Source organism: Cydia strobilella, chromosome 16 (assembly GCF_947568885.1).
Source record: "Cydia strobilella chromosome 16, ilCydStro3.1, whole genome shotgun sequence".
NCBI classification, from domain to species: domain Eukaryota; kingdom Metazoa; phylum Arthropoda; class Insecta; order Lepidoptera; family Tortricidae; genus Cydia; species Cydia strobilella.
The window spans coordinates 3,034,412-3,061,139 of NC_086056.1; the positions used below are offsets into that span (position 1 = coordinate 3,034,412).

At 37.5% G+C, this 26,728-nt stretch overlaps 2 protein-coding genes across 2 annotated transcripts in view; one reads left to right on the plus strand and one right to left on the minus strand.

The window, feature by feature from the left end:
• Nucleotides 1-26,728, plus strand: part of LOC134748340 (neural cell adhesion molecule 2-like) — a 413,385-nt gene that overhangs the window by 293,328 nt on the left and 93,329 nt on the right. The gene's annotated exons all lie outside the window — the stretch shown is intronic.
• Nucleotides 14,848-18,648, minus strand: LOC134748483 (uncharacterized). The gene is made up of 5 exons (XM_063683284.1): nucleotides 18,442-18,648; nucleotides 17,663-17,777; nucleotides 16,547-16,711; nucleotides 15,550-15,728; nucleotides 14,848-14,955 (listed from the first exon to the last, which is right to left on the minus strand). Exons 1-5 carry the CDS (start codon nucleotides 18,514-18,516, stop codon nucleotides 14,848-14,850), a joined length of 642 nt encoding a protein of 213 aa, XP_063539354.1. The 5' UTR covers nucleotides 18,517-18,648.

Genomic DNA, 26,728 nt, shown 5'->3' on the forward strand with positions numbered 1-26,728 from the left:
TATATACCCTATTTACGAGTAGACAAGCATCAATAAACTTTATTTATTTACATACAAGATATATACAGTGGTACTACGTAAACGAAATTAATAACTAGCTTAAATCTAAAATAGGCCCTTGAGGCATTGTACCAAGGATGCTGGCGGCATTTCCCCGCTGTATCGCAATGCTGATACGTTGTGCGAGAAAGCCGCCAGCTCTTCGGTCACCAGTTACGTCAACCAGACGCTTCGCGATTTCAACCAGACGCTTCGCGATTTCAATTAGGCAGCTAAATGAAGCCTACCAAAAAATAAAAATAAAACCTGAACCTGATAAATAAACTTAATAAATAATAGGTCGGCTTCTAAAATAATGATAGGACATCTAATATTGTAAACAGAAGCGTTGGTGGCGTAGCTCTGGCGGTAACGGAATTTTAAAATGGCAGATCTTAGATTCAAATACCGATTTGTGCCAATGAGTTTCTCGCAGAGTCTGGAACCGGTATTGAAATACCTGTTAATATCGTTACAATTCAATTAAATTTCAATTATTTATTTGATTCGAATCATTTTGATCCATATAGTGTTAGTAAATACAACAAAACTTAGAATGAAATAAGGTTAGTGACATACAATTACAATTCACAAAACACACACATAAATTATAAAATAAAATACAATAACAGCTAGTATAAAATCTAGGCAATCTAGATGCACCATTTCTCAACATCTGTTGCGGCCACGTGTAGACTGTTCCAGTGTTTGAGTAATGGTGCATCTATCTTACCTGCCAACGTTTTCGTTTTCGTTACATAACCATTACATTATTTTGTTCATTAAAAACCGGATAATTGATGAAACGCGAACTAAAAAAATACGTTCTATCTTCTAGCCAGTAAGAAGAGGGAACGGAATTTTATGGGTCGCGGGGAACAATATAATACCGGTTACTCTCGGCTTTCGGATACTCTCGGTTAAACTCGTTGTTATACGTGAAAGAGACAGAAATAAACTCGTTCTATCTTGCTTCGATATTTTCAGTTTAACCGGTTCCACAAAAACGAAAGGCGAGCGAAATGGTATAAACTGGTATCTCAATAGAACAGTTCTTTAAACCGGTAACCGCAAATGGAAACGAAATCCTTTTCGTTCCCGGGTGAATGAAAGAAACCGGTTTGAAAATAAAACGGTTTCCGAGCGCGGGTTTCTCGGAAGTTATTTTCAAAACATTTGATATTTTTGTATCCTATCACAACTTCGAAAAATGCTTGTCAGTTAAGGTAACTTCGAAAGCGCAAGCGGATAGCGGGGTAATTTTAAACTAGAGACACTTGTCGAAGTTAACCCAAAGCTTCTTACTTCTTTGGCCTTTAACAAAGATAGATATAACTCCGTAATAGATGGATACAGTCTAAGGAAAAAACGTGCCTCGAAAAATCACGAAAATTTGATTCTCGATCAGAGGGCGCCACTAGTTTTGGCCTACACTCGTATAGAGGGCGTTGACGGTTTCGTTTGTTATTTATAATTTTAACGCATATCAGTTAAAGAACATGGGTCAAAATCATAAAAATAATTAATGCAAATAAAAAAAACATTTATCCATATTTAAATACATTTTATCGTATTTTTATAACTATTTATTTTTAGTTTTAAAGTGTGTCGACAGATGGCAGTGAATTTACTGGGGTTACAAAATTTACTATGACAGTACCGCTCTAGTATAAGTTACTCTATGGCCTTTAATCAGAATCACAGAATAAATAATAGTAATAGGTACAGATGATTCACTCTCTACCAAAACGCGTCTATTACGACAGATATGACCGCTAGGTGGCGCATGCGCGAACAGGCGTCCGTTTCGTAGCGGTGCGCGGCAATTACTATGGCTAGACCTCAGAACTGGGGGCGGCCGCATGTACTTGTAGCGGCACGACGAAATCGCGGAGTGAGTCACGCCTGTCAGAAGTACAAAAAACACTTTTAAATGGTCAATGTTATAACCGGCATTAATTCCTAAATGCCAGTATTGTGGATCAATATCTGATTTCAGTACTGGTATTAAGAATTGTCCAATATTGGTAGCCCTAGACAAGATTAAAATTCGTATCAAAACAAGATCAAAACCATATCAATTAGTTAAAGCGGAATCGGCGTCGCGTTCCCTTCCGCAGAAGCTTCGAAATCAGGTAACTGTAATTTGTTTCGTTTCAATGGGAGGGTGAAACGGAATGACCGGTCTTTTACAGGCGTATTGCTTTTCAGCTAATCGCGATACGTTTGTAGTTTACCGGCTTTGGCCTTCTTTTATGTGTGTGAATAAAAGGGTAGGGTGGTGAATCATTCTTACATCAGTTTCAAGCTTTTAGTATCCTTACCACGAGTTTGACACTGACATATTCGCTAGCGATTGCGTACGCTAACTTACAATGCATCTCCTTCGTACTGAAATTGGTGCAAGCGAGATGCATGCGTTTGAGATGACGCAGTCGCTCGCGTTAAGGCCGCGTCAAACTTATGGTTCGAGGGTACAATAAACAGTTCTACACGCGTTTTTATTAACGTTTGCTTACCTATAATCATTTTGGAATTAGCTTATTATGAGGTTACCCCTGGTAACTAAGTAACTGTACAAAGTACTTATACATTATGCGCAAAGCGCAAAATAGGTTTCTTCTCGAGTAAAAAGGTTACCTATTTTTTAGGTATGAAACTATTAATTCTTTGCAGCTTGCTTGATATTAACCGTTTAACGCTTTAATCGTTCGTTTAATTAAAATTGATACTAACAATTAATCATTCTGTTGTAACAATGACTTTCAAAGATGGCGTCGTGTATCGCCTACCGCGCAGAATGCAATTAGTATGTGAAACCATAAATAATACAATTACAGTGAAACCTCGTTAAATGGAATAACATACAATCGAATTTTGAGTAATGATTCTATTGTCTTCGGTTACCGCGATAGTTACTAGTTGACCACGAACGCTGTAAAGGGTTCGAAACGTCGGGATGTATTATAAATTCAATATACGTGATATAATCCGTTTTCATAGTTCTATTTCCTGAGTATATTCTGTTTAGCGAGATTTCATTTCAATCATTTCAATCACAGAAATAACCTGAAATTAATTTTCAGACTTGTCTGGGGTAATGTAAACATATTTAGAGGACGTGCGTTGTTCTGAAAATCACAAAATAAGGGACTTATACATGTATGTGAATGGAATGAACGAAACTTTCGTTGTATGAGTAACACCTGTATCGGTATGCAGTCAGACCATTTTATTGGTTAATGATATACACACATAGATATTTTCATTCACTCATGCATTCCATTCGTGGCAGCTCTTGTGAATCGATCTATAGAGAACTCATCCTGTATACCAACGCAGCACACTTATAATATTCGCCTCGCATTTCTGCCTAATAAATTAAGCCCCGCCCCATACTATATCCAGACTGAAGCTAAACGTGTTAAATTAAACATTGTTCGTACTCATAAAGGCGCGTTTTACCCCCTCGAGCAGTAATGGAACTCGTTTGGTGTGATTAAAAAAGTTTCAGTCCGGTTTTTTTGTCTGACTCCCTTGTCTGTGTGTAACGTTTCGCGGCTTATTAAAGTTTACATTAAATTAAAAAGGGTCTTGGTTCTTTGTTTTAATAAATTCCATCGTGTCCGTCTGATATTTAAATTTTTTCATTGTTGTTTCAAAATTATGATACCTGGATTTTTTGGGTAGATTATGAATGAACAATGAATAAATTTGGTAAAAGCTAATTCTAGATGGCGCTCTTTAATACTGGATTCGATGAAGTCGGTGAACAATAGAAATTTCGCTTGTTTTGGAACCGTTGTTAGAAAACCGCAGCCAAATATTACTAGACCCTACTCATAGTGTTGTGTTCCTGCCGGTGAGCAGTCATCGCCGCCCATGGACATAAGCAACATCAGAGGAGCCACTTATGCGTTGCCCACCTTTGAGAACCCTAAATACCTGCTTCTTGAAGAACCCTGCCCATGTCATAGTGCAAGGGAAACACCTCAGAAGGTAGCTCATTCCAAAACTTGCACGTCCTGGGCAAAAACGAGCGAGATGCCCGCTCGTTTTAGCAATAATTTTAATTTTGATCTACTAAGTGGTTTAATCTATAGCAATATTTAACATTGATTAAGGTGTTTCTTACGTCTGTCATGGTTGACTAACTGTCTGACTATGTCAACAATTTATTTATTCGAAATACTTGCCGAATACGGCAGTGAACATGTGAACATACCAACCTATATTAAATAGATACAATATTAGTTTTAGGTTCAGCTTAATATAACAGTTGAAATTATAATTACTTACCTACGTTACTCATATCGAGTCTCCATAAATATCGATCCGCTTTCTTGCTAATTGAATTACGTCTTCTGGCAGAAACTTCTTTTTAGATTTAAGCAGTGGAGAGAAATAACCGAAACCACATTTTCGTAGTTAACATAAAAGTGCAGTAAAATTATACTTTGGCACCGAATACGCGATTTGGCGGGAATAATGTCATTATTATGATAGAATAACGCTTTAGAATGAATTGTTAGATTATGGATTGAACGCCGAAGTATGTGATAAAAACACGATTTAAGACAAATCGAGCGACAGAAGACTGATAGGCCTAGTGCATTTAAAGGATACATTTAGATTGTGACTGCAGAAGCGTTTCTGTTCCAATGTTACAGCAACAGGAAGCGTGCAAAAATTCTTAGATAAATTGTGTTGCGGTCGTAGCATTGCTGTTTCGATTGAAGTATTCGACTGCGTTTAAGCTAAAAATAAATTTGGCGACACAGTTTTTTGGAGCATCACCTGTTCACCGAAATCCTACATCGTAGGTTTCGGCAGATGCCCAGGGAATCGCCGAAACACCACATCTTCGGCCAGCAGTCCGCGCTCGCAATGGTTTCCAGCAGCGGCCGCGGCATGCGCTCCACGAACGATCTGAAGTTCATGTATTGGCGCAATCGCAGCTAGAACACCGTCTGCCATGGCCGTGGCGGAAACATACAGGCGTAAAATATATACCGCCGTATTCGGCGTGGCAGCCCGTACCTCAGAAGCAATATCCGGTTTCGCAGTGCCACAATGGCTCTTGTGAGGCGCCTTGCGCGCTCTCCCTCTCCTTCAACGCCTGTATGCCTTTCTCGGCATAATAAAAAAAGTGACAGTGCCATTCTATTTTTTTTATTGCCACTTTCACACGTTACGTTGTCACTTTTATCGCATTTACATGGGCAAAATCTTAAACTCGTGCCAAGGCATGATAAAGGTATTATATAGTTTTCATGTCTAAAGCTAAAACTGACAAACAAAACAAAAAACTACTTACATAGAGACATGTCCTAACAACAGCCCTTCCAAAACCCTTGTGAAAAAAGAATTAATTGTGGGCGTATGGGCGAACCGGGTCATTAGGACGGAATCCAAGTGCTTGTATAATTTTATTAGCGTTTTATGCAGTTACCATTACCCCGTGCCACTCTGTATAGTCTGTGTAGCTTAGAACACACGGGGTTTTAAAACAACGCGCATTGCGGCATGCGTTCCGACGTTGCTTTAAAAATCAACGATATTCAACTGTTTTGAGTCATAAAATAGGTAACGTAAACAAGGTCGTTTTAGCGAGACTTTTAATATTAAATTTGAAGTATCCTGCAGTAATGTAATAAAGGTGACATTCGTATGACAACTGCAGCTGCATTACTTTTGCGACATTATTGCTGCAGCCTTGAAGCTGGTGCTATCACTGTCAATATACTCAATAAAATTATTGACCGTTCTAATCGCGGCAGTAATTATTTTCGGATTTTCCCGACATTCTGAAGCATTTGGTTTTACCCGAATACGCCTTGTTGATTTAAAATATAATTATAAATTAAATTAAATGTTTAATATATTTAATTTCCACAATAATAATTACATCACATACAAATTATATTTAAAATACAATAACTAATCTTAAATTAAAATAAAACTAAAAACCTTATAAAATAAGTTACAACTAAATTAGAACTAACTAAAAAAGTCCCCCAGATAGGGTAAAATTAAATTAAAATTATTTAAGACCAACAAAGGATCAATTTGGTTTGGTGGTTTTGGTTTTGGTTTGGTTATGTACCTATATTAATCTACTGAGTATTTACCTATATCATGGCCTAGTACATAAATGTATTAAAAGCCTGTTAAATTTTAAATTAATTTCCAGCCCGATTCGGATTAAACAACTTCTTATGGGTTTAAACTGGTTTTGACATGACCCTGACGATCGCATTGGTGATTGGCACGCATCTCACGCACGACTTTCACTTCTATTTTGCATGCACCAATCAGCATAAGAAAAGTGATAGAGGGAAAACGGGGAAGGGGAAGAAGGAGGATGAACTGGCTCGATAACATCAAAAAAACCGGCCAAGGGCGAGTCGGACTCGCGCACCGAGGGTTCCGTACTTTTTAGTATTTGTTGTTATAGCGGCAACAGAAATACATCATCTGTGAAAATTTCAACTGTCTAGCTATCACGGTTCATGAGATACAGCCTGGTGACAGACAGACGGACAGACGGATAGACGGACAGCGGAGTCTTAGTAATAGGGTCGCGTTTTTACCCTTTGGTTACGGAACCCTAAAAATGGACAAACATCAAGGACGCGGCCATGCTAACAAGACTGGCCAAGAGTAGAAAAGTCTTTGCAAAGGTGGCCACCGACGCCCGCTTGGGCATGGTAGCAGAAGAAGAATCAGCGTGTGAGATCTTCAGGGTCTTCAATAAGATCAAAACCTTTACAAGTTGTTATAACAGAGTCGGACTCTGTCCCCCCAAATAGTTGTTTATACATCCAATTTTAGCTTACTGCTGGAACAAAACGTGACCACCCAAAGCTTTAGAAGTAGGTCGTTCTATTCATATTATGCGGGGCTTGTGCGTAAAACTAAACCTTTTTGGTAAACAACGGGATAGAGCCATTATGGATATTTTGTACATCATACAATATAAAAGTGAAGGTTATATGGGGAATGTGTGTTTAATGTGGCGTCAAATTTATATGATTTAATCTTTGTTAAGGAAAATAGTGTAAGTTGTGGACAAAGACTTGTTAAATATAAAAGAGCGTACCTACTCCTATCTTAAAAGCCGGCAACGCTTGCAACCCCTAAGATGATGAAAGGTGAACTACTTCTACACGGATAAAAGCAACTTTGACACATATTTGTGTCAAAGTTTAGTAAAAGATCACATATTGTCGATTCTAGTTTTAGAGTTACGCACAGTTTAGTGTAAACTGGCAAAACATACCGAAAATCGATTTTTAATAAAAACTAGACTTGGATTGCAACGCTTGATGACTAATTTACTTAATTTGCTTATGTTTAAAGATTAAAAAAAAATACTTCACATTGAGATTCCATTCTTTCACCAATAGATAGCTTATGATGTTTTATTTTAGGAACTATTAATAACTTTATATCGATAAGGTGTGACCTTCGGCCAAATAACACATATGTTTAATCAAATTCTATATACGTACGCCTACTACGCAATTCGAGTTTTAGTTATTCGATCTATTTCCGATATAATACTGATCTGTCAGTATTAAAAATGACATTTCTTCAACCAAAAACGTTAATTTTGACACTGACAGCAGATTGATATCGGACACAGATCGAATAACTAAAACTCGAATTGACCCGTAAGTCATCCTTCAAACAATAATAATTGAAAACAAATGGATCCAACAATAACACACTAATTACCAGAAAGGGCCTCGTTATTCAGGCCCCCGATAGCAATAACAAATATAATAACCTCTCGACCGCCCAAATTATACGGAATTACCTCCAGTTATATGGAAATTCTACATAATTAACATTACGGATATGTTCCACCGTGTTAGATTTTCAATGATAATTAGATGTTGTTTCGTTGCGGTGATTATGTTCATATAAATAATGGAAGGATGAGCAAAAAGAGGGTCGAAAGTTATGCAAAAGGTTTAAATATATTTACAAACGAGCGTCGGTTTTGTAGACAGTGAAAATACCGTACCAAAACCACTTAAGTACATTGAAATAAATTGCATAACAGTAAAAAAATAAAATAAAACTATGAAAACGGATTATATCGCGTATATTGAATTTATAATACATCCCGACGTTTCGAACTCTTTACAGCGTTCGTGGTCAACGGGTGACTGAGGAAAAAGAAGGAAGGAGGGTTTTTTTTCCGATATAATCCGTTTTCATAGTTTTATTTCATGAGTAACTATCGCGGTAACCGAAGACAATATTAGTAACAAAATACTTTATTACTTACTTACAGAAATATTGAAACTTGCGAACTATGTGTAAAGGGGCCCACTGACTATCAGTCCGCCGGACGATATCGGCCTGTCAGTTGTTCGGAACTGTCAAATTTTTGTTCTAACTGACAGGCCGATATCGTCCGGCGGACTGATAGTCAGTGGGCCCCTTTACACCGGCCAACAGGTCGGTTTGTGACAGCAATAGTAAATTTTGATCAACATCCTGAAACAATTCATCAGTTGATCAAAATTTACTATTTATTTATTTGACTAATAGTTGGGTTTCCAGTATTCATTTTGCGCTTGAGCGCAATGAGTAGTAGTAGTAGTAGTAAAATCTTTATTGTACAAAAATATTTAAAATAACATACAAATAATAAGATGTACAAAGGCGAACTTATAACTTTGAGGAATCTCTTCCAGTTACCTTCGAGTAGATGAGAGGAGAGAGTGAAGAGAGGGTGACAAATGTAGCAAAATGTACAACAAGGTACCAGAAAGACAAAGGATATAAATACATACAAAATTAAAAGGATAATCATGTATTACCTACACAAAAAGGAATGGGGAAAATACACAAAAAATTGGAAAGAAGTAGAAAAATATAAAGCAACTATACAATAGAAATATAGGCAAATTAACGATTGTGCCTGTCTAAGCGAAACAGGCAGCTCATTCTACAGCTTCACTAAACGCACTGTGAAGGACTGGTTGTGGAGTAGAAGTTGTAACATGAGATTTTATATTTCTATGAAATCTCTTTTGAAAACTCAATGCACCTACATAAAATACTATGATGCCGATTCTGATTAAACATTATGTCACAGTTTTTTGTGACTATAGAATTTTTACTACAGCTTCGGTATGGTGACAGCTGTTGTTGTCACCTTAATATAATGTTGTGTGGACGGGTGATAGTTTGGGATGCTACGTGTGTAGACACACTGGCCCCGTCACATCTCAACCGAACCTTCGTGAGGGCAGCGGCAGTGGCAGCGGCGCCGGCGGCAGAGAACAACAAGTTAGGTAAATACAGCGGTCTCGGCGCCGAGTACAATTTCATTCCGTTCGGCGTTGAGACCCTTGGTCCGTGGGGCCCTGACGCTCTGAGTTTTTTAAGACCTGTCGAAGAGACTCAGAGACGCCACAGGAGACCGAAGAGCTGGCAACTTCCTCGCTCAGCGTATTAATATAGTTTTTTTTATTTTAGATTTACTTAGTCTTATTTTAGTTTAGTTTTTAATTAAAGTTTTATTATTGTGAAAAATACTATTGTAAAAATTGATAATTAAAAATTACTTTTCCATGTTGGGATTTTGGTGGTTGGTGCGCACCTAATGCACGACTTTCATCGCATCTCTTATGCACCAGTCACCGTAAGCGAGCTTTATGGTCGTATCAAAACCATTACTAATTGATAAATCATAATCACCTCCAGGTAACACGTTGTTCTCCACTCTTAAACATCAGCTCCTCGAATTACTAACAACCGTGAAACTACATTTATTTATACTAAAAATACCAAAGGAAGGCGTGCCATTTTTATAACAATTTTAGACCAAACGAGCTCAAAGGAAATTCTATATTTTTGCGCAGTCTCCGAATCAAATTTCTAAAGGAAGTAAGGTGTACAGATAGGGCAAACAATTTGTTATTTTCGACACGATCGTTTTAGCTTACTAGCCTAACGAAGGCGTTCAAGATAAAGGAGTTAATTAAGGTAATTGCGATGGAATTATGAGTTTTTCGGAATTAGCCGATATTTCGAAGTAGTCGGAATTACCCGAATACACCTTATTAGATATATCCTTACGCCTGATATTTTCTACTATGCTTTCTGAAAGTGTTTTGAAAATGGACTGCAATTTCATCTGCGTGGAATTATTCGACGATGATTGATAAAAACTATGTCTTTCCTCGGGCCTCAATCTATCTCCAAACCAAATTCCATCTAGATCGGTAGGTAGATCAGTTCAGCGGTTTAAGCGTGAAGATGTAACAGAGGAAGTTACATTCGCATCTAAAAAGTAGGGATATTATTTAGTAGGAATGTTGACAAACGAATCTCGACTATTCTCGACCTAAGTATGTACGTATGTATGTATATACTTTATTGTACATAAAAAAATAACAACACGAAAAACACGGTCACAGAAAAAATTAAACACAACAAGGCGAACTTATTCCTGTATGGGATCTGTTCCAGTTAACCTTTGAGGAAATGAGTTTAACCAAAAGTAACGACGTAAGTAATCAATTTCAAAAGGCATAAGTACTGTGCCTACTCACTAATACCTAGCATACCTACTATTTCTTTTTAACCCAAAATTTACTAGGTACTTACCTTCATTTCGTTAGAAATAAAAGCTGCCATTTAGTTTCTTTCAGAAGTTTATCGCGACATGAAACGTAGCTGTAAGACAGCCAGGATAACGGCTCGGCTCGGTAAAAACATAATGTCCTTCAAAGGCCAGAGAGAGAAAGACAAATAAAACGGTGTTAATGTCCGTCGACACATTTTACTGAGGATTTGTAATCTTTAATGCTATACTGAAACACGCCCAACTTGTCAGTAGCGAAAGCCGCGAAAGGCGCGAAATTATAATTGTCTATGGGAGTTCAACCCTTCGTGCCTACATATTTTTTTTATTTGCCGCCTTTTTCTACTGACAAAATCACTGTGCCAGAGTATACATGATTCTGGCACAGTGAGTCTCCAACTCTTCACATATTGAATTTGGCGTCTGACAGCTGTTCATCGGTGAAGGTCAGAGTAGTAATCCATCAATACAGTAGGTATTGGAGTAGCGGCATAGTCAGTAGTATTAAAAAATACTTGAATATCAGGTACTGGGCAGTGATTTTAGAAAAAAATATTGCAGTTTTTACCGACTCGGTAATCGAAGACGTGGTTCCTCCGAATGGATTAAGAATAATCCTCGTGAATATGAGTGGAAATAATATAAAAATTCCGAAATCTTAAACACAAGTTGGGGGGGCGTACAGTCAAGGGCATAAATATATATACATTCCCAAAGTTTCAAAAATATGTGTACGCTCTTACACCTTGGACAATAAAGTCGTGTTCACATATTTTTGAGCCATTTGTCTGGATCGATATTTTTGCCTTCGACTGTACATGTTGAAATAGAAATGCCCAAAGACAAAAAATTCTTCTTACTTAGAAAGTCCGACCAAGCTAACTGCATACCATTTGCAATCACGAAGTGTGAAAATGTCATCATTAATGTTCAATTTCTATGACGTTAATAATAACACACCCTCACTTTGTTCTATACAAGTCGGTTCAATGTTACCTTAGATCGGCTCCGAGCCTAACATTTCCACATACATTCATATCTCAGCTTACTTATTATTAAAACCCCTCATAAAACCTAAGTACTCGCGTGCAGCCACTATACTAAAAGTAAAACATCTCCAGTTTTATTACGAGATGAAGTGGTTCTTCATACCCGAGCCTCCGCGACTGGCTAAGGAAAAAATAACAAAAATATTTTCTTTCCATTTAAAGGTCTCTTAGGTGACGTCTTCCCACGACCAGCCTTTAATAAAAGGACGTATTTTTGTAACTAAATCAAGTAAGTTAAGACCTTTTGATATAAAGAGGTGTGTCGAAGTAATATCTCTTTCAAAATAAGCTAGATAAAGGGCAGGTAATTGAAGAATAACTTCGTGATTGGAAATTGATAAGCTATTTTAAGATATGGAAGCAAATTCAAGCTTTGTGACATCAAAATGATAAGCTGAAGACGCGGGTTCGATTCCAGCCTCGGCCACCGGTGGACTTGGTCACTTTTTAGTGTTCCGTACAAAACTTTGTTCACGGAACTTTGGAATCTTCAGTCTTGCAAATAAATTAAATTTTATAATTACATCATACGCGAAATAGGCGAAACCCCGCCCGTTCTACAATTACATCCACCCATTACCAGTCCGCCGTACGATATCGGCCTGTCAGTTGTTCGGAAATGTCTTTTTGTCCTAACAGATAGACTGATATCGTCCGGCGGACTGGTAATGGGTGGGCCCCTTTAGGGCGTCCGCTAAAATCCGTCGCACGCGTCCGCACCAACGTTGCTCATACTATTTTTCGTTGACACCGCTCACCCGTTCCGTGCAAGTGGGTCATGAGTCAAGTTGTTTGATAGTACCTTCCCATAAACAAAAATACTTATCATTTTGAAATTTACGCAAGTGATAATTATAATGATATCCGCAGTAGAACTAGGGTCACCGACATAGCTCGCAGAATTGCAAACCTTAAGTGGCAGTGGGCGGGGCACATTGCTCGCAGAACTGATGGCTGGTGGGGCCGGAAGGTTCTGGAGTGGCGTCCGCGTACCGGAAGACGAACTGCCGGTAGGCCTCCAACAAGATGGAGCGACGACCTGGTGAAGGTCGCGGGAATTCGGTGGTTGCGAGTGGCACAGGATCGGTCGGAGTGGAGAGCCTTGGGGGAGGCCTATGTCCAGCAGTGGACGTCTATCGGCTGACATTATGATGATGATGATAATTATAACATTTACACTACAAAGAGCAAACGAGAACGAACGGTCCAAGTTCTGAAATTACCTCTTTTAATTTTTCTCAATCGTTAGCAGGGAAGAAGGAAAGTTCGAACAGCGCAATAAACACAAATAATCGTTGGAATGAAAAAGTCCGTTCCGTCGTTCCCATACTTACCTTTCATAGACGTCCTATGCTTGTTTGTATAGCTGATTCTTCTTTCTGTTAGGTTTAGTTTTATTTTCGCAATGAGAAATATATAGGTGATATTGTTTATAGGGCTACTAATTTTGAAACCTAGTTGTTTCGCTATGTCGGTATGTTAGTCTTTTTCTCAAAACATATTATTCGCAAACTATAGTCTGACCAGCCAAAACGGGTAACGTACCCAAGGGTAGAAACGGGATACTATTACTAAAACTCCGCTGTCCGTTCGTCAGTCTGTCTGTCACCAGGCTAACCGTGACCTAGATAGTTGAAATTTTCATAGATCATGTATTTCTGTTGCCGCTATAACAACAACTACTAAAAAGTACGGAACCCTCGGTGGGCGAATCCGACTCGCACTTGTCCGGTTTTTATTAAATAATTTTTTCATGGTTTTATAGAAAATTGAAATCATTAAGAAAATTAAGGTCAATTCATGTCCTGTGTTGTGTGTGTGGGTAACGCGGTAGCTGTAGGGTAAACTCGCATTATTTGGTGACACGCCTAATTCGGTGATACAAGTTTTGAAGCATGACACCTAGAAATACTAGTGAATTAGGGCCTTTTAAATGGGACCTCACGGCTTCGGCGGCTTTGCCGTGAGGCCCTAATTCACTAGCTTTTCTCGGTGTCAACTTGTATCACCGAATTAGGCGTGTCACCAAATAATGCGAGTTTACCCTATACAATTTGTTAGTGGCCGGCGGCTGGTTGCGCCGCCATGGTGTCGCGGTGAGATATGGCCCTAAGACGTTATGATCATCCATTTTCAAATTACAGTCAGGATGCTATTAAAAACACGGGCCGCTCTGAACGAACGTTAAACAGGCCACAAAATATACAAACTCCTTTCGAAGTATTGTAATAAAAAAGTTAATTGCTAAACAAATGTTGGCTGCTGAGATGCTTTAAATTACAATAATTGTAATGTAGAACCAATTTTAAAATAAACGATCTACCTATCTAATATTTACCTTATTATTCAATCAAAAATAACACGAAGTCATCATACCAAAAAAAGAACAATTATTAGAATCTAAAACAAACACGTACATATATATAAAGCCAAATAAAATTTAAACAAAAACGCTAAAACTACATTAATCTACATTATAAACCCCATTCCGACCCTGTTCCCTATCCAAACGTGTCAAATATACTTGCAGCATTGCCACGCTGGATGGCAAGCAAAATTTGTTGGACAAAGTAGGAGCCTGAACGGGGATCGCAATCTCTCACGGCAACTCCAAGTCTTTTATACTAATTCAAATGTTATTTATAGGGTTGTGTATTTTGCGTTTATCAGTATCCTTTCATTAGTTGTAAGCGTCATACCTTGAAGGTGCATTAGATAACATCGCAACTACACGACCGAGCGAATCGGCCCGATGCCGTAATGAATGTTTTGAATATATAATATATAGTCCTCCACATCGATTTCGATGACGGCGACCTCAACAATCAAGGCTTTTCCCTCTCATGAACCCTTATGTGGTTGGCCAGGCCAAACTTGCTCTTAAAAACTCTTTTACACTCACGACAGTAGAGTTGACCGGCATTGTACATATACACGTAGGGGGGCTTTGGTCTTTCCTTGCGCAATTGTCGTTTTACATTTAACGTCGTGAGGCGGTTTTCCTAAAACGACTTGATGGATTCGAAGATAGTAGACCGCCAAGATAACCGTTTCGCAGCGTGTTTTGAATACTTAGGTATTAAAGCATGGAGAAAAACACATTTATATAATTATATTTTATTTCGCCTTGTATTAACTCTCAGGCGTAGTCTAACATGTAACCAGCCAGGGCGATTCGATGTAGTAGACGTGCATTGTGACAACTCCAGGGCTCGAAGCTAGCTCGTAAAGGCAGTCTGGGCCAGAAGGGACGATCGCCTAGAAGGGAACGTAGTTTACTTAACTCTTTTTAATGAAATCAAGGATTCAATAGGAGATAAGTATTTCTGTGGGTAACATGTCTGTATGAGCTTCCGCCCGCGATTTCGTCCGCGAAGAAATCGTTTAACACTTAAAATAACGTTTGAGCGTTTTTAGGGTTCCGTACCCAAAGGGTAAAAACGGGACCCTATTACTAAGACTTCGCTGTCCGTCTGTCCGGCTGTCTGTCTGTCACCAGGCTGTATCTCATGAACCGTCATAGCCAGACAGTTGAAATTTTCACAGATGATGTATTTCTGTTGCGGCTATAACAACAAATACTAAAAAGTACGGAACCCTCGGTGCGCGAGTCCGACTCGCACTTGGCCGGTTTTTTAGTTAAGCTGTACAGCCTGTATAAGAATATATTATGTTTCATATTTTATTGCTATTCTTACTTTCAATGATTTATATTGTGCGTTATCTGTTGACATAAATGTAATGGGGCTTGGGTATTTTTAGGCACTACTATTTAGATTCCTCGTTCGCCGGTTCACCTTGCAGTTATTCGTCAAACGTTAACTCAGTTATTTGTGCTGTCAATCAAGTTACCTTCACAACAGACGCAGTAGGGCTCTCAAACCAGTTCCTAGCATCACTGTCCAGGTTCAGCTCGCCGAAGACCATTAGACCGGTGGCAATGAGTTCATCAGATTCCACGATAGAGAACCACGGGAAAATAGGCTCTACGCAGCTCAAGCTGGAGTCCATCTTGTAGTAGTAGTGGCGGCCTGCAAGAAGAAAGCCATTTAATTTAATGACGGATATGCACGAAACTTGATTTACGATGTCATGTCGCTCATAATTATGCCATCTTACCTTACCCTATCTTACCCTAAAATGCGTTTCTATGTGTTTTTTTTGTTTGGGTAAATCATAATGAAACGATTTCACGTGACACAACAGTCGCCAACGATGCTGCGTAATTTCTATAAATGTTCTGTTCTTCTGTTTTTGTTGCATGCACATGTTCGTACATGTTTGTGACTGTCACGAATAAATGTATTTTATCTTAAACACAATCACTCCAACAAAGAAAGACTATGAGTTCTCTGACACGATTACACATTGAAAGAAAGTGGGGAGAGCAGTAAAGTTGTTAAGAAGGCGAAGGTTTTGACATATTTTCTTTAGTCCGGAGAAATAACAAAAGGTAATGCCATGAGAACCATAAGTCGGCCAAATATAATTATAGATAAATTAATATCATTTATTCAAGTAACTATCAGACTCATATTTATGGTTAGTATGTACTTGTAGCTATGTTAGAATCTACGTTTTATAGAGAGAAATAATTACTATTGCAATGTTTCTAGTAGTACCTAAATAGTAAGTAGTTAAACATAATAAGTACTTTTAGAGACATGCAAATCATCACAATGCCTCAAATATGGGCAGTCAAACCGCTCGGCTATCGAACGCAAAATGGAATTATGCCAGGATCGCAAATAGTAAACATGCATAAAATCTATCCGCCCTTTCGAGAAACAGGCTTGATTGATATCGATATGCTAGTATTAACTGATCTTTGCACCTGTTCTGTACTTACCCATCCACGGAATGCAGGCCTGTATGGTGAAAACGCCCTCACTGACGATCTCGCTGGTGGTGTTGTAGATCTGGACCACCTCTTTATTAGTTCCCACAACCCACACGCCACCGTTCTCAGTGATCTTGTTCTCGTTGGTACGCGTAGCGCCGCTGCTGAGGATTTCTGAAAAGTAAAGGGCACAATGTTGTATTTATGAGTAAAGGCCTTTCCACAGATAAATTCCGTGTATGAAATTTTAGATATAGTTTCTACAAGGCTTTCAAACGTGAAGTGAAAAATGAACTATAATAACTTTAAAAGTTTGACTAAAGCTCAGAGATGACCTCTCGTATAGTCCGATAAGAAATTGTAGAAAATTATTGAGGGCGCAACTTACTACGTAACTATCACCTTTTTGTTTTTTTTTTTATTACCATTAGACTTATATTGACCGGGATATAGACCGTGATTACCTTTTGTGTTATTTGTGAGCTCCCGATATTTCGACGCAGTTACATGCATCATGTTCACGGGTGACTGAAAATAGCGGGTGGGTGTCAAAGTTGTGTAGACAGCGCTCTGTCTACCCTCATTCTTGCGCGTCGGCTGCGTTCACTTTCAACGTTACCAACGGTCGCATTCACACTTGTTGGTCCGGTCGCGTTCACACTCGTTGGTCTGTCCAAACACACTACACTCACGGTGTCACTACGCGTGTTTGATTCGGATATCACTGGTTTTTTACACAAACAAATCACAGGATTCCACACATTTGACAGTTTAAACCCATCTTCACGATTAAAATTTTTGTATTTGTGAATTTCAACGGCTTCTCTTACCAATCTTGGTATATAGTGGCGTTCTGTCGAAATGACCTTGGCCTTGACCTTGTCAATATAAGTCTAGTGAAACTAACCGTGAATCATTCAAAACCTTTATTACCATTGTATTTAATTTCTACTTTTTTAGGTCGCACTAGGTACAGTGCGCGTGTTGACAACGTCAAATATTTTATCAGCCAATCAAAACTTTCATTGACCAATCACAACTTTTTTAATAGCCAGAAATTGTGTATTGTGGGCAATATTGGTGCGGGGTATATTGGAAATTTATATAGTGGAAATTATAAGATACCTTCAGTGGTGAAGTACTGCTGCAAAGTGTAGTATTCAACATCATCCACTGTCCAGTCCGTGAAGCCCACCGCATCCATGTCTTCGTAGTAGGGAGTGAACTTGTCTTTTGGCAGCTAAAGAAGAAAACAATCAGTTAATAGTATTCAAATGGACGGATATATATAGGTATACTCTTAGGAATTTTAAGACAGGCTGCTAAACAAACCGACATCTGATGACACTGGAAAAATATTTTGTAAATAGCTACAAGAGTTGTACCAATAGTCCAACACCTACCGTAAGGTATTGTAAGTTTTTGTATAATAACGCAAAAAAATAATTGATGATTTTGATAAAAATCTAACATTATGTATCAGTATTCATCATTTGATGATGAATGGTGTTATCGATTAAGGAATAAACGAATTTGTGTGGTTCCTAATAATCTTTTCTAGATAGTCTTAAAGTTTACATTCAAATGTATATGTCACACTTTAATTGTTTTATTCATCGGTACATTTTTCTTTTTGTAAAGCTAGTAGGAATTCGCTACTATTATTGATCCTGGATGTAGTACATTACTGAAAGAAACTGACGGGCAGCCTTTTGGTCTGCGACTGTGCTTTGGAGATGTTGTATGAAAGGAACTTACAGCAACTTGCATGCCAGCTACATCGCCGTTGGAATCGTAAAAGCAGCACACGATGTTGTCAGAGTAACAGTACATGGAGATATAGATGACGGGCAGACCGTTGGACTGGGCTTGAAACATCCATTAGAGACATATCGTGAACTTACAGCAACTTGCACGCCAGCTACATCGCCGTTGGAATCGTAAAAGCAGCACACGATGTTGTCAGAGTAGCAGTACATGGAGACAGAAGTGACTGGCAGACCGTCGGACTGGGTTTGCGACACCCATCCCTCTGAGACGGCGTTCGTGAGTGTGCGCGGGATGTCGAAGAAGAAGGTGCTACCGTAGTTGACGCCGATATCAAATCTTACTGCAAAGTTAGATGATATATTTAATATTATAGGTATATTATTTTTTTAAATTTGCTGTTAGAACAATTATTTATTTATGTCATGACCGGGCCTTGGTTTCCTGATATTTAAGAACGAAGCAGATCATCTTATAAATACTATAGTCAGTCACTTAATATTAGCTTAGTCACTAGTTGCACTAAGCCTTAGTGCAAATGCCTTTCTCTCTCGTCTTAGCGTTTAGCCCAGTTGCATCTTCAACTGCTGCTTTGGAGCCCAGGTTCCGCTAAATCACTTGCTTAGTGCAAATTAGTCCTATCTAAGTTAAAGGCTGTAACAGACGGATGCACCGGACGTGGAAGGTAGCTCGCCGAATTTCTTTTAAGAACGCAGCTAAGTGGACGTACTTTAGTGAAAGCGAAAAAGATATAAGCTGACTGGACCAAGGTCGCGGTCTGGTACGCCCGTCTGTTAGCATTATTAGTATGAGCGCCAACATCTAAATCAAATATGCGATTCGGACTATAAACCTATATACAGAATAGTAAAAAAACTTACTTCTCAATCCGCCTTCCCATGTGCCTGTAACATAATAAAAAAATACCAAATTTAAGGATAAAGGTTGCATAATATTTGAATATTAATAATTGTAAACTAGGTGTTATCAAAAACATATTTATTTATTACAAATAATCAAAATTACTTACTAGAGCTGCCCACAGCTATAATAGCGAATAAAACCAAAAGTTGCTTCATTTTTTAACTACACCTGAAGAGATCGTGATTTATTTTCCATTTTTATATATAAATACTCACTATCTTGCTAATTTCTGATTAAATCTTCCTCCTCATTGATTAAATTAATGTAGGTACCTTCAGCACACCTGACTGGTTACGGTATACCTTATGCCTTTACAATAAGGATTACGAATCAGTGTAGAGACTGTAATCTATCCATAATGACTACTTTTAAAAAACGTTCAAGTGCGAGTTCGTTTAACTCGCGCACCGAGGGTTCCGCACAAACTTTCAATTATCTCATGTTATAAACACAAAAGACTGAAGTATGCTAAGCATAATTATGTACAGCGCCATCTATCGGCAAATCAGCCTACTAATTTGTGCGATCGGTACCGTAAGGTCGGGGTGCCTTCCAATCTGTATTTGTGTAAGCGTTTCGTGTCGTTTTTAATAATTTATTAATTCAATAAATAGGTTTTTATGGGTGGACAAATTAACCTTGGAGGGCTAAGCATAGATTAGTATATGTTATTACTGTAATAGATAAGAAACTCTCGGACATTTCACGTTCACGTCTCTACTAGTGCTGCCCCTAGCGGTCCTGCTCTCAACTAATGAGACTGTATATGCAGTAAACACGCACACATGTACACTCACACACACACATACTTATGGGTTCTTTACCTACAAGTAACAATTTTAATATTGGAAACTGATTTATGTAGTTTTCTTTGTCGTACCAAATTCCATTGTATATGCTTAGAAAACTACATAAATCAGTTTTTCAGAATAAATAAATGAAAACTTATGTTGAATCAAGTACAATATATTATTTATAAGTACCTACTTATTTACATACGTTCCATTCCAAGTAACTAAGACAAATGCAAATACAGCGTGAAAATATCTTAACAGCGAGTAGGTATGTACATATAGTATGTAACAATTTATTTCCTGACTATGTTTTAAATAATAATTAGAGGCAACCTATTTCATTTCTTCTTCATGATCCCAAAATAACTTGGAAAGCTTCATTGATAGTTTGATCCAACTTTTTATTGATTTCATTTTGATCCATTTTTGGTCGCATATTTCATAGTTTTTAGAACATTCCAGCTTTTTAACCACAATTTGTGGTGCGGTCATCTGGGTGTTACAGCGCATAGGTAGATTTTTCCTTTTTTAGGTTTACTGAAATTGCCATTGACAAAATCGAAAAACTTATCGATACCTGCCGTGTCGCAACTTTATTCTTGAAGCTTTTTAATACTCGTACCTGAAAATATATTTACAATTAAGATGTTATCAAAATTATAAAAAGAGTATTTTATAGCGAAACAGGACAAGTGTTGAGCATGCATTTTAAGGGTGTGCTATTGTCACATTTAATGTTAGGTAACAAGAAATCAGTGAATCGGGATATAATTCATGTAAAATGTCGACAAAGGTAACGTATTGTGGTTGGATTTTGTCATTAGATGTAGGTCTTTCCAATTTTGGCAGGTTGTAGTTGATTTATCAGATTAAGACCTAGCCACGGAAAACAGTATCTTAGTTATGATAATCAGAGCAACGTGTATCTAAAGACGGGCACTAAGAATGGTGCTAGTTCAACGGTTGTTATTGAAATGTTACAATGTTCCATCGCCAACATTTCATAAATATGCTTTGCCCGAAGCCTCTATCAAAGCTTTTGATAAAGATGAAATAATAAATAAATGTTCCGGAGCACTATATATATACTCGAAAATTTACTTACCTTGTTCTTGTACCGATGTACATACAAGAAGGTACACAGATTCGGCGCGGCCGCCATTGCTTTTCATCTTGCCTGCGTTGGTTTGGTTGAATGAGTAAAAGCTCAACTCAACACAACTCAGAAGGTTGGTTGTGATATAAAGAAACGCTGTTAGTTAATATCTTAACATAAATCTGATCTAAAGTATGTTTAAACGGAATTTATATTAAAAACCAACTTAGAAATAATTTCAAAATTTCCCGTCAAACCAAACGTAATTTGGTTTTTTTATTCGTCATAATACGTCAATCTGTCATTGTACGGTGTTTGCACTACATATTAAAAAAACTATTTTTACGTTGCAAATTTTATTTGTTTCCTAGTTCATTTGCAACGTAAGGTTAGTAACACTATCAAAACATTTTTTATTAAAATAATATTCTTCTAGATTTAATTAAATACGATTAAGATACCTGCTTAAATATTTGTTTGGTATATTTTGTTTTCCACCATCTACACACAATAATTATATCTAGCCACACTCAGCCCTCCTTATACTAAAAGGCGGTATCTCAAAAACGAGTGAACTGGAAATGAAACGTTATGATTAAAATTTAAGGTACTTATTTGCATTCAATCTTCAATTGAGATACCGCTTTTTAGCTCAGCAGGGCACCACGGCTGAGGAATAGATGTCCAGCATAACCAGGAGATGGCATTATTATCAGCATTACATTACTCCTCTTCAGAGATACTATACCATGGGGCTAAGTACCCCGACCTTACGTTACCGGTCGCACAGATTAGACATTACTGCTGACTGCCTTGCTAGTGCGAATGTCAAAATCGATGTTGCTGCCCGGATTTATGACATTTTCTATCTCAAAAATCTATTGTTAGGTTAATCTCACTAAGTACTTAGCTAAGTAGATAAGTACCGCAAAAAAACATATGATTTGTATGTTATCATGATATTGATGTATTAAGATAAGTGTGTTATTAACAAAATCAGATACGCACTCGCAATCTGCACATTGTTAACCAAATAAGTTTTATCACATATTATCAAAGATATATTATATAACTCCGTATAAGTAGTCTAAGAAATAAAGTAAGTACCACCAAAGATAGATATAACTCCGTAATAGATGGATACAGTCTAAGGAAAAAACGTGCCTCGAAAATCACGAAAATTTGATTCTCGATCAGATGTCGCTACTACCAGCCTACTCTCGTATAGAGGGCGTTGACGGTTTCGTCTGTTATTTAACAATTTTAACGCATATCAGTGAAAGAACATGAGTCAAAATAATAAAAATAATTAATGAAAATAAAAAAATCATTTATCCATATTTAAATAAATTTTATCGTATTTTAATAAATCTTAATTTTTAGTTTTAAAGTGTGTCGATAGATGGCAGTGAATTTACTGTGGTTACAAAATTTACTATGACAGTACCGCTCTATAATATTTTATCCTCTTTGGTACCACGGAAAATCAAGAAAAAATTATGCCCTAATAGATGGCGCTATACCTTTGGCCTACTCATGTAGATGGCGACACCGTTTGATATTTAACAATTTTAACACACATCAGTGAAAGAATATGGGTCAAAGTCATATGGCGTTCTAAAAATAATAAAAAATAAAAAATCATTTATCCATTATTAACATTTTCATTTTTAGATTTAATCCTGTGTCGAAAGATGGCAGTAAATTTACTGTGACTACAAAATTTACTATGACAATAGTCTCTATACCATGGAGACTGTATAAAGGAGCCAAATCTCTATGTATGAAAAGTGTCCATCAAAAAACAGTAATTAGGCGGCGCCACCATACACCGAAATACTACCAAAAACAACCTACGTAATTTGGTCGGGTTATTTGTTGCCTTATATGGTTTATGTTATACTCATGTCCCAGAGCCTAACTAGCGCCACCGGAGAGATTAGGAACTATTATTTAAAGCTTAACGCGGTCACTTTTACAACAATTCTGCCATAAGAGATTGCGATCCTTTCTATACCATCCATACTCTATACACTCTATTCTCTTTGATGTGACGTAAGCAATATCAACAAAGTAAATTACTTTTTTAAAGAATGACATTAAGCCCAAAGACAGGAGCACTCAAAAAAAATCCTCTTTTTAAAGCGCACGTGCAATAATTTCCTCAAAAAAACCTTTAAAAAGGTATGCACGTTTAATAAGGTATTTATTCCACACAACGCCGTATTTTACAAGAAACACACATACACTTACACCCTTTTTGCATTGAGGTGTAGTAAGAGTTTTAATATAAGACTGCCCGAGGCCGGAGTGGCGTGAGCCTGTTTTATTACGACCCTTTAAACAAGGGCCATAAGATTAATATTAAAAAAGTAATGCAAATCATGGGAACTGGGAACGCATCGCGTTTTTATGACGTCATCGGAGTAATAGGCTTTTTTGTTTAGAATAAACTAAGAACATGTGGTCGTGACATGAAAGGTTTACTTATGTTATTTTTTTTATGGCTACATTCTACGAGATAATATTATGTATACACAAGAATACAATTACTTATTCTGTGACACAAGCTTTATGGAACGTGGCGATGGAACATCTAAGTTGGAACACAGACTAGATAATACCAATAAAATTAAATTAAATAAGTCTAATATAACTTTTAAGTATTAACATAGTTTTTAAACCTTATAATAATTGTGTAATACTAACAGAATGGGATCACTGTTATCTTGAAAATAAATAATAATTGAAATTGAAATTGAATACTCGTAGGTGGTATGAGTAACAATACCTACTTCGAATCGGGCCGTTTATCAATGAATTCATTCATATTTTTTTTTTATAATTTCTCCATGCAATTTCACAGCTCACTGTACCTACTTAAAACAAAACAACGAACCAGCCCACCTCTAATCGCATTGCTCTGTGGCTTTAGAAACCCAACCCTTATGTTTAAAAAGTAACACGTTCTGCACTTACATCCTTTTACTTTTCTATCAGTGTTGAATTATACAAGCCTTCACTTAAACCCGGTGAAAAAATCGACGTGAAGCCGACCTGAAATCACGTTTGGTTCGTGTTCCGTGGGACAATCCAATCGGCGTAAAATGCGTGGGCCCCCAGAGACGTTCCCATGGCAACGGGTTGCGTATAATGTAAGTTGGGTAGGGTTGCCAACGGCGGAGGTTAAAATAAAAGGGCTGTGGCAATTTGTATTATTTGTTAGTTGACAACAAATAGAAGCCACTTTAGATGCTTATGTCATGATTTTTGTGTTTGAATTGAATTTAAGCTAACGCGTTTATGAATTTTTGTGATCGCAGTGTTATTATAATAAGAATTAAAAAGGCAACATCCAACATACGATCATCACACGTTTTTGAACGCAACAATAATTAATATTATATTGGCAACACTGAACTTCTCCTGAATATGATTGGGCCAAACTTACCAATGGGAATGTTGCTAAACTCTGATTGGTCAGGTTTGACAGTTAGCATCAACCAATCAGCAATGGATTAATTGCCCGCCATTTTTAGGCATGGCGGCTAGGAAGTTTAGTTTCGAAAGTGTCGTTGGGACATTCGAGGTGGAACCATCAAGCTGAACAGTCAAGGAGAAGTCTAGTTTACCACACTTATTCCGAGTATTATTAGATCCTTACTAGTCATATTGAGCGGGATATAGACCGTGATTATCTTTTGTATTTCTTTCCGTTGGTAATCGGTGGTAACGTTGAAAGCTAACGCAGCCGACGCGCACGAATGAGGGTAGACCGTGTGCGGTCTACACAACTTTGTCACCCACCCGCTATCTTCAGTTACCCGTGAACAAGATGCATGTAATTGCGTCGAAAATATATCGGGAGCTCGAAAACAGTACAAAAGGTAATCACGGTCCATATCCCGATCAATAACTAGTGAAACTAACCGCAAATCATTCGAAACTGTAGATCCTTACTATTGTTATATTCCTCCTAATTTAGTGATTCTGAGGTTGCATTCTAAATTACCTGTTGTCAATGCAAGTGTGCAAATTCTTGGAATTAGGGGCACCGTTCCAAAAGGAAGCAAGTTCTAATCTTACTCGAAACAATGGATTTTGCAGTTTTCCTTTAAAAAAAAATAAAAAAAAATAAAAAAAAAAAAAAAAAATTATAATAAATAAATAAAAAATTATAATAATAAAAATTATTTATTTTTAGACAGTTACAGTCCATAGTTGTTAGTATTAACTTACAGGCTATGTTATGTTACAGAACAGTACCTACACTAAATTACACACATGAAACTACACACTAATAAATTACAAATTATTGTGGCCGATCTATCGAACTGCATGTTTGTGAACATGCAATTCGATATACCGTCCCAAAACAACCGAATCTAACCTGTTGGCTATCATTTCCAGGATCCCGTTAGGGCACCCACGTATACGGTGTACCACTGATGCTATATTTTTCCGCATAATGGCATAAAAATCATCTACGTGCGCGTCCGCAAACATTTAATTTAAAAATTTGCAACATAGGCCTAAGTAACGTATTTCACAAAACAATCGATAGGAAGAAGTGGAGAGCTTTTTAAACTTTCGCGGTTTGAACACATATTAAATCACATTTACAAACGGGTCTATCGCGAATTTATTTTGTTACCTTTATTTACCGACGTTTCGACACAGGTTTCACTGGTCGTGGTCGCGGCTAACTTTGCTGGGACATCAGTTAGCCGCGACCACGACCAGTGAAACCTGTGTCGAAACGTCGGTAAATAAAGGTAACAAAATAAATTCGCGATAGACCCGTTTGTAAATGTGATTTAATAAGTGGAGAGCTGCTATAAAGAAAATTGGAAATCGAAGTCTCGATCAACCCAACCCGTATTCATATTCATATTTATTAATAATATACACATACATTACACGTCAAAATACAAAATACAATTACGTAATGAGGGACCGAAAGAAGAGCTTTACAAAGTATAACCTAATTTTATTGTTGTAACCCTACACATGCTCTGGAATTTTCCTCCATTAGCAACCAGCGCATTTAATTTAAAAAAACCTTTGCAAATCAGTTGAAACTGAAAGTGAGCACGCCAGGAATGTCTCAATTGATCCCCCTTCGAAATGCGTATTATGAATTAGTGGCAACCCTGGCCGTTGAAAAGGGGTTACAAAATACAAAGTTATCTCGTAAATTTTCAGACAGGTCGATGTAATTTTGCGGGGAGGTCCGATAAATTGCGTTAAAACTTGTACGGTCTTACTTAAAGTCCTGCAAAGCGAAAGTCAGCTTTCCACTAGGGCAAACGTAACGTAAGTAGGTGTAACCATCTCACACTATATTTTAATCTTATAGCTACTTAACGGTTTTTTACAAGAATACAGGAAGAACTTTGAGTACTAGGAATCTCTCTAAAGCGGAAGTTACCAATTTTTTTATGTGGAAAAATTCGCTTTCGGAAAATAGTACTTTTAAGCGCGCGGTTGTTTTATGCGATAAACGCAGCGTTAAACACAACTCTAGCCCGACACCATTTTACATCAGATAATCTAATGGTCATACCTATACATTGTTTTACGCGGTAAACAGCGGTAAGCGCATTGTCA

Coding starts and splice junctions, on each gene's coding strand:
- LOC134748483 (XM_063683284.1), bottom strand. CDS start 18,516: ATGTACTGCTACTCTGACAACATCGTGTGCTGCTTTTACGATTCCAAC. Junction 16,712..17,662: donor GCAGTACTTCACCACTGAAG/GTATCTTATAAT, acceptor TTTACTTTTCAG/AAATCCTCAGCAGCGGCGCT. Junction 15,729..16,546: donor GGCCTGCATTCCGTGGATGG/GTAAGTACAGAA, acceptor TTCTTCTTGCAG/GCCGCCACTACTACTACAAG.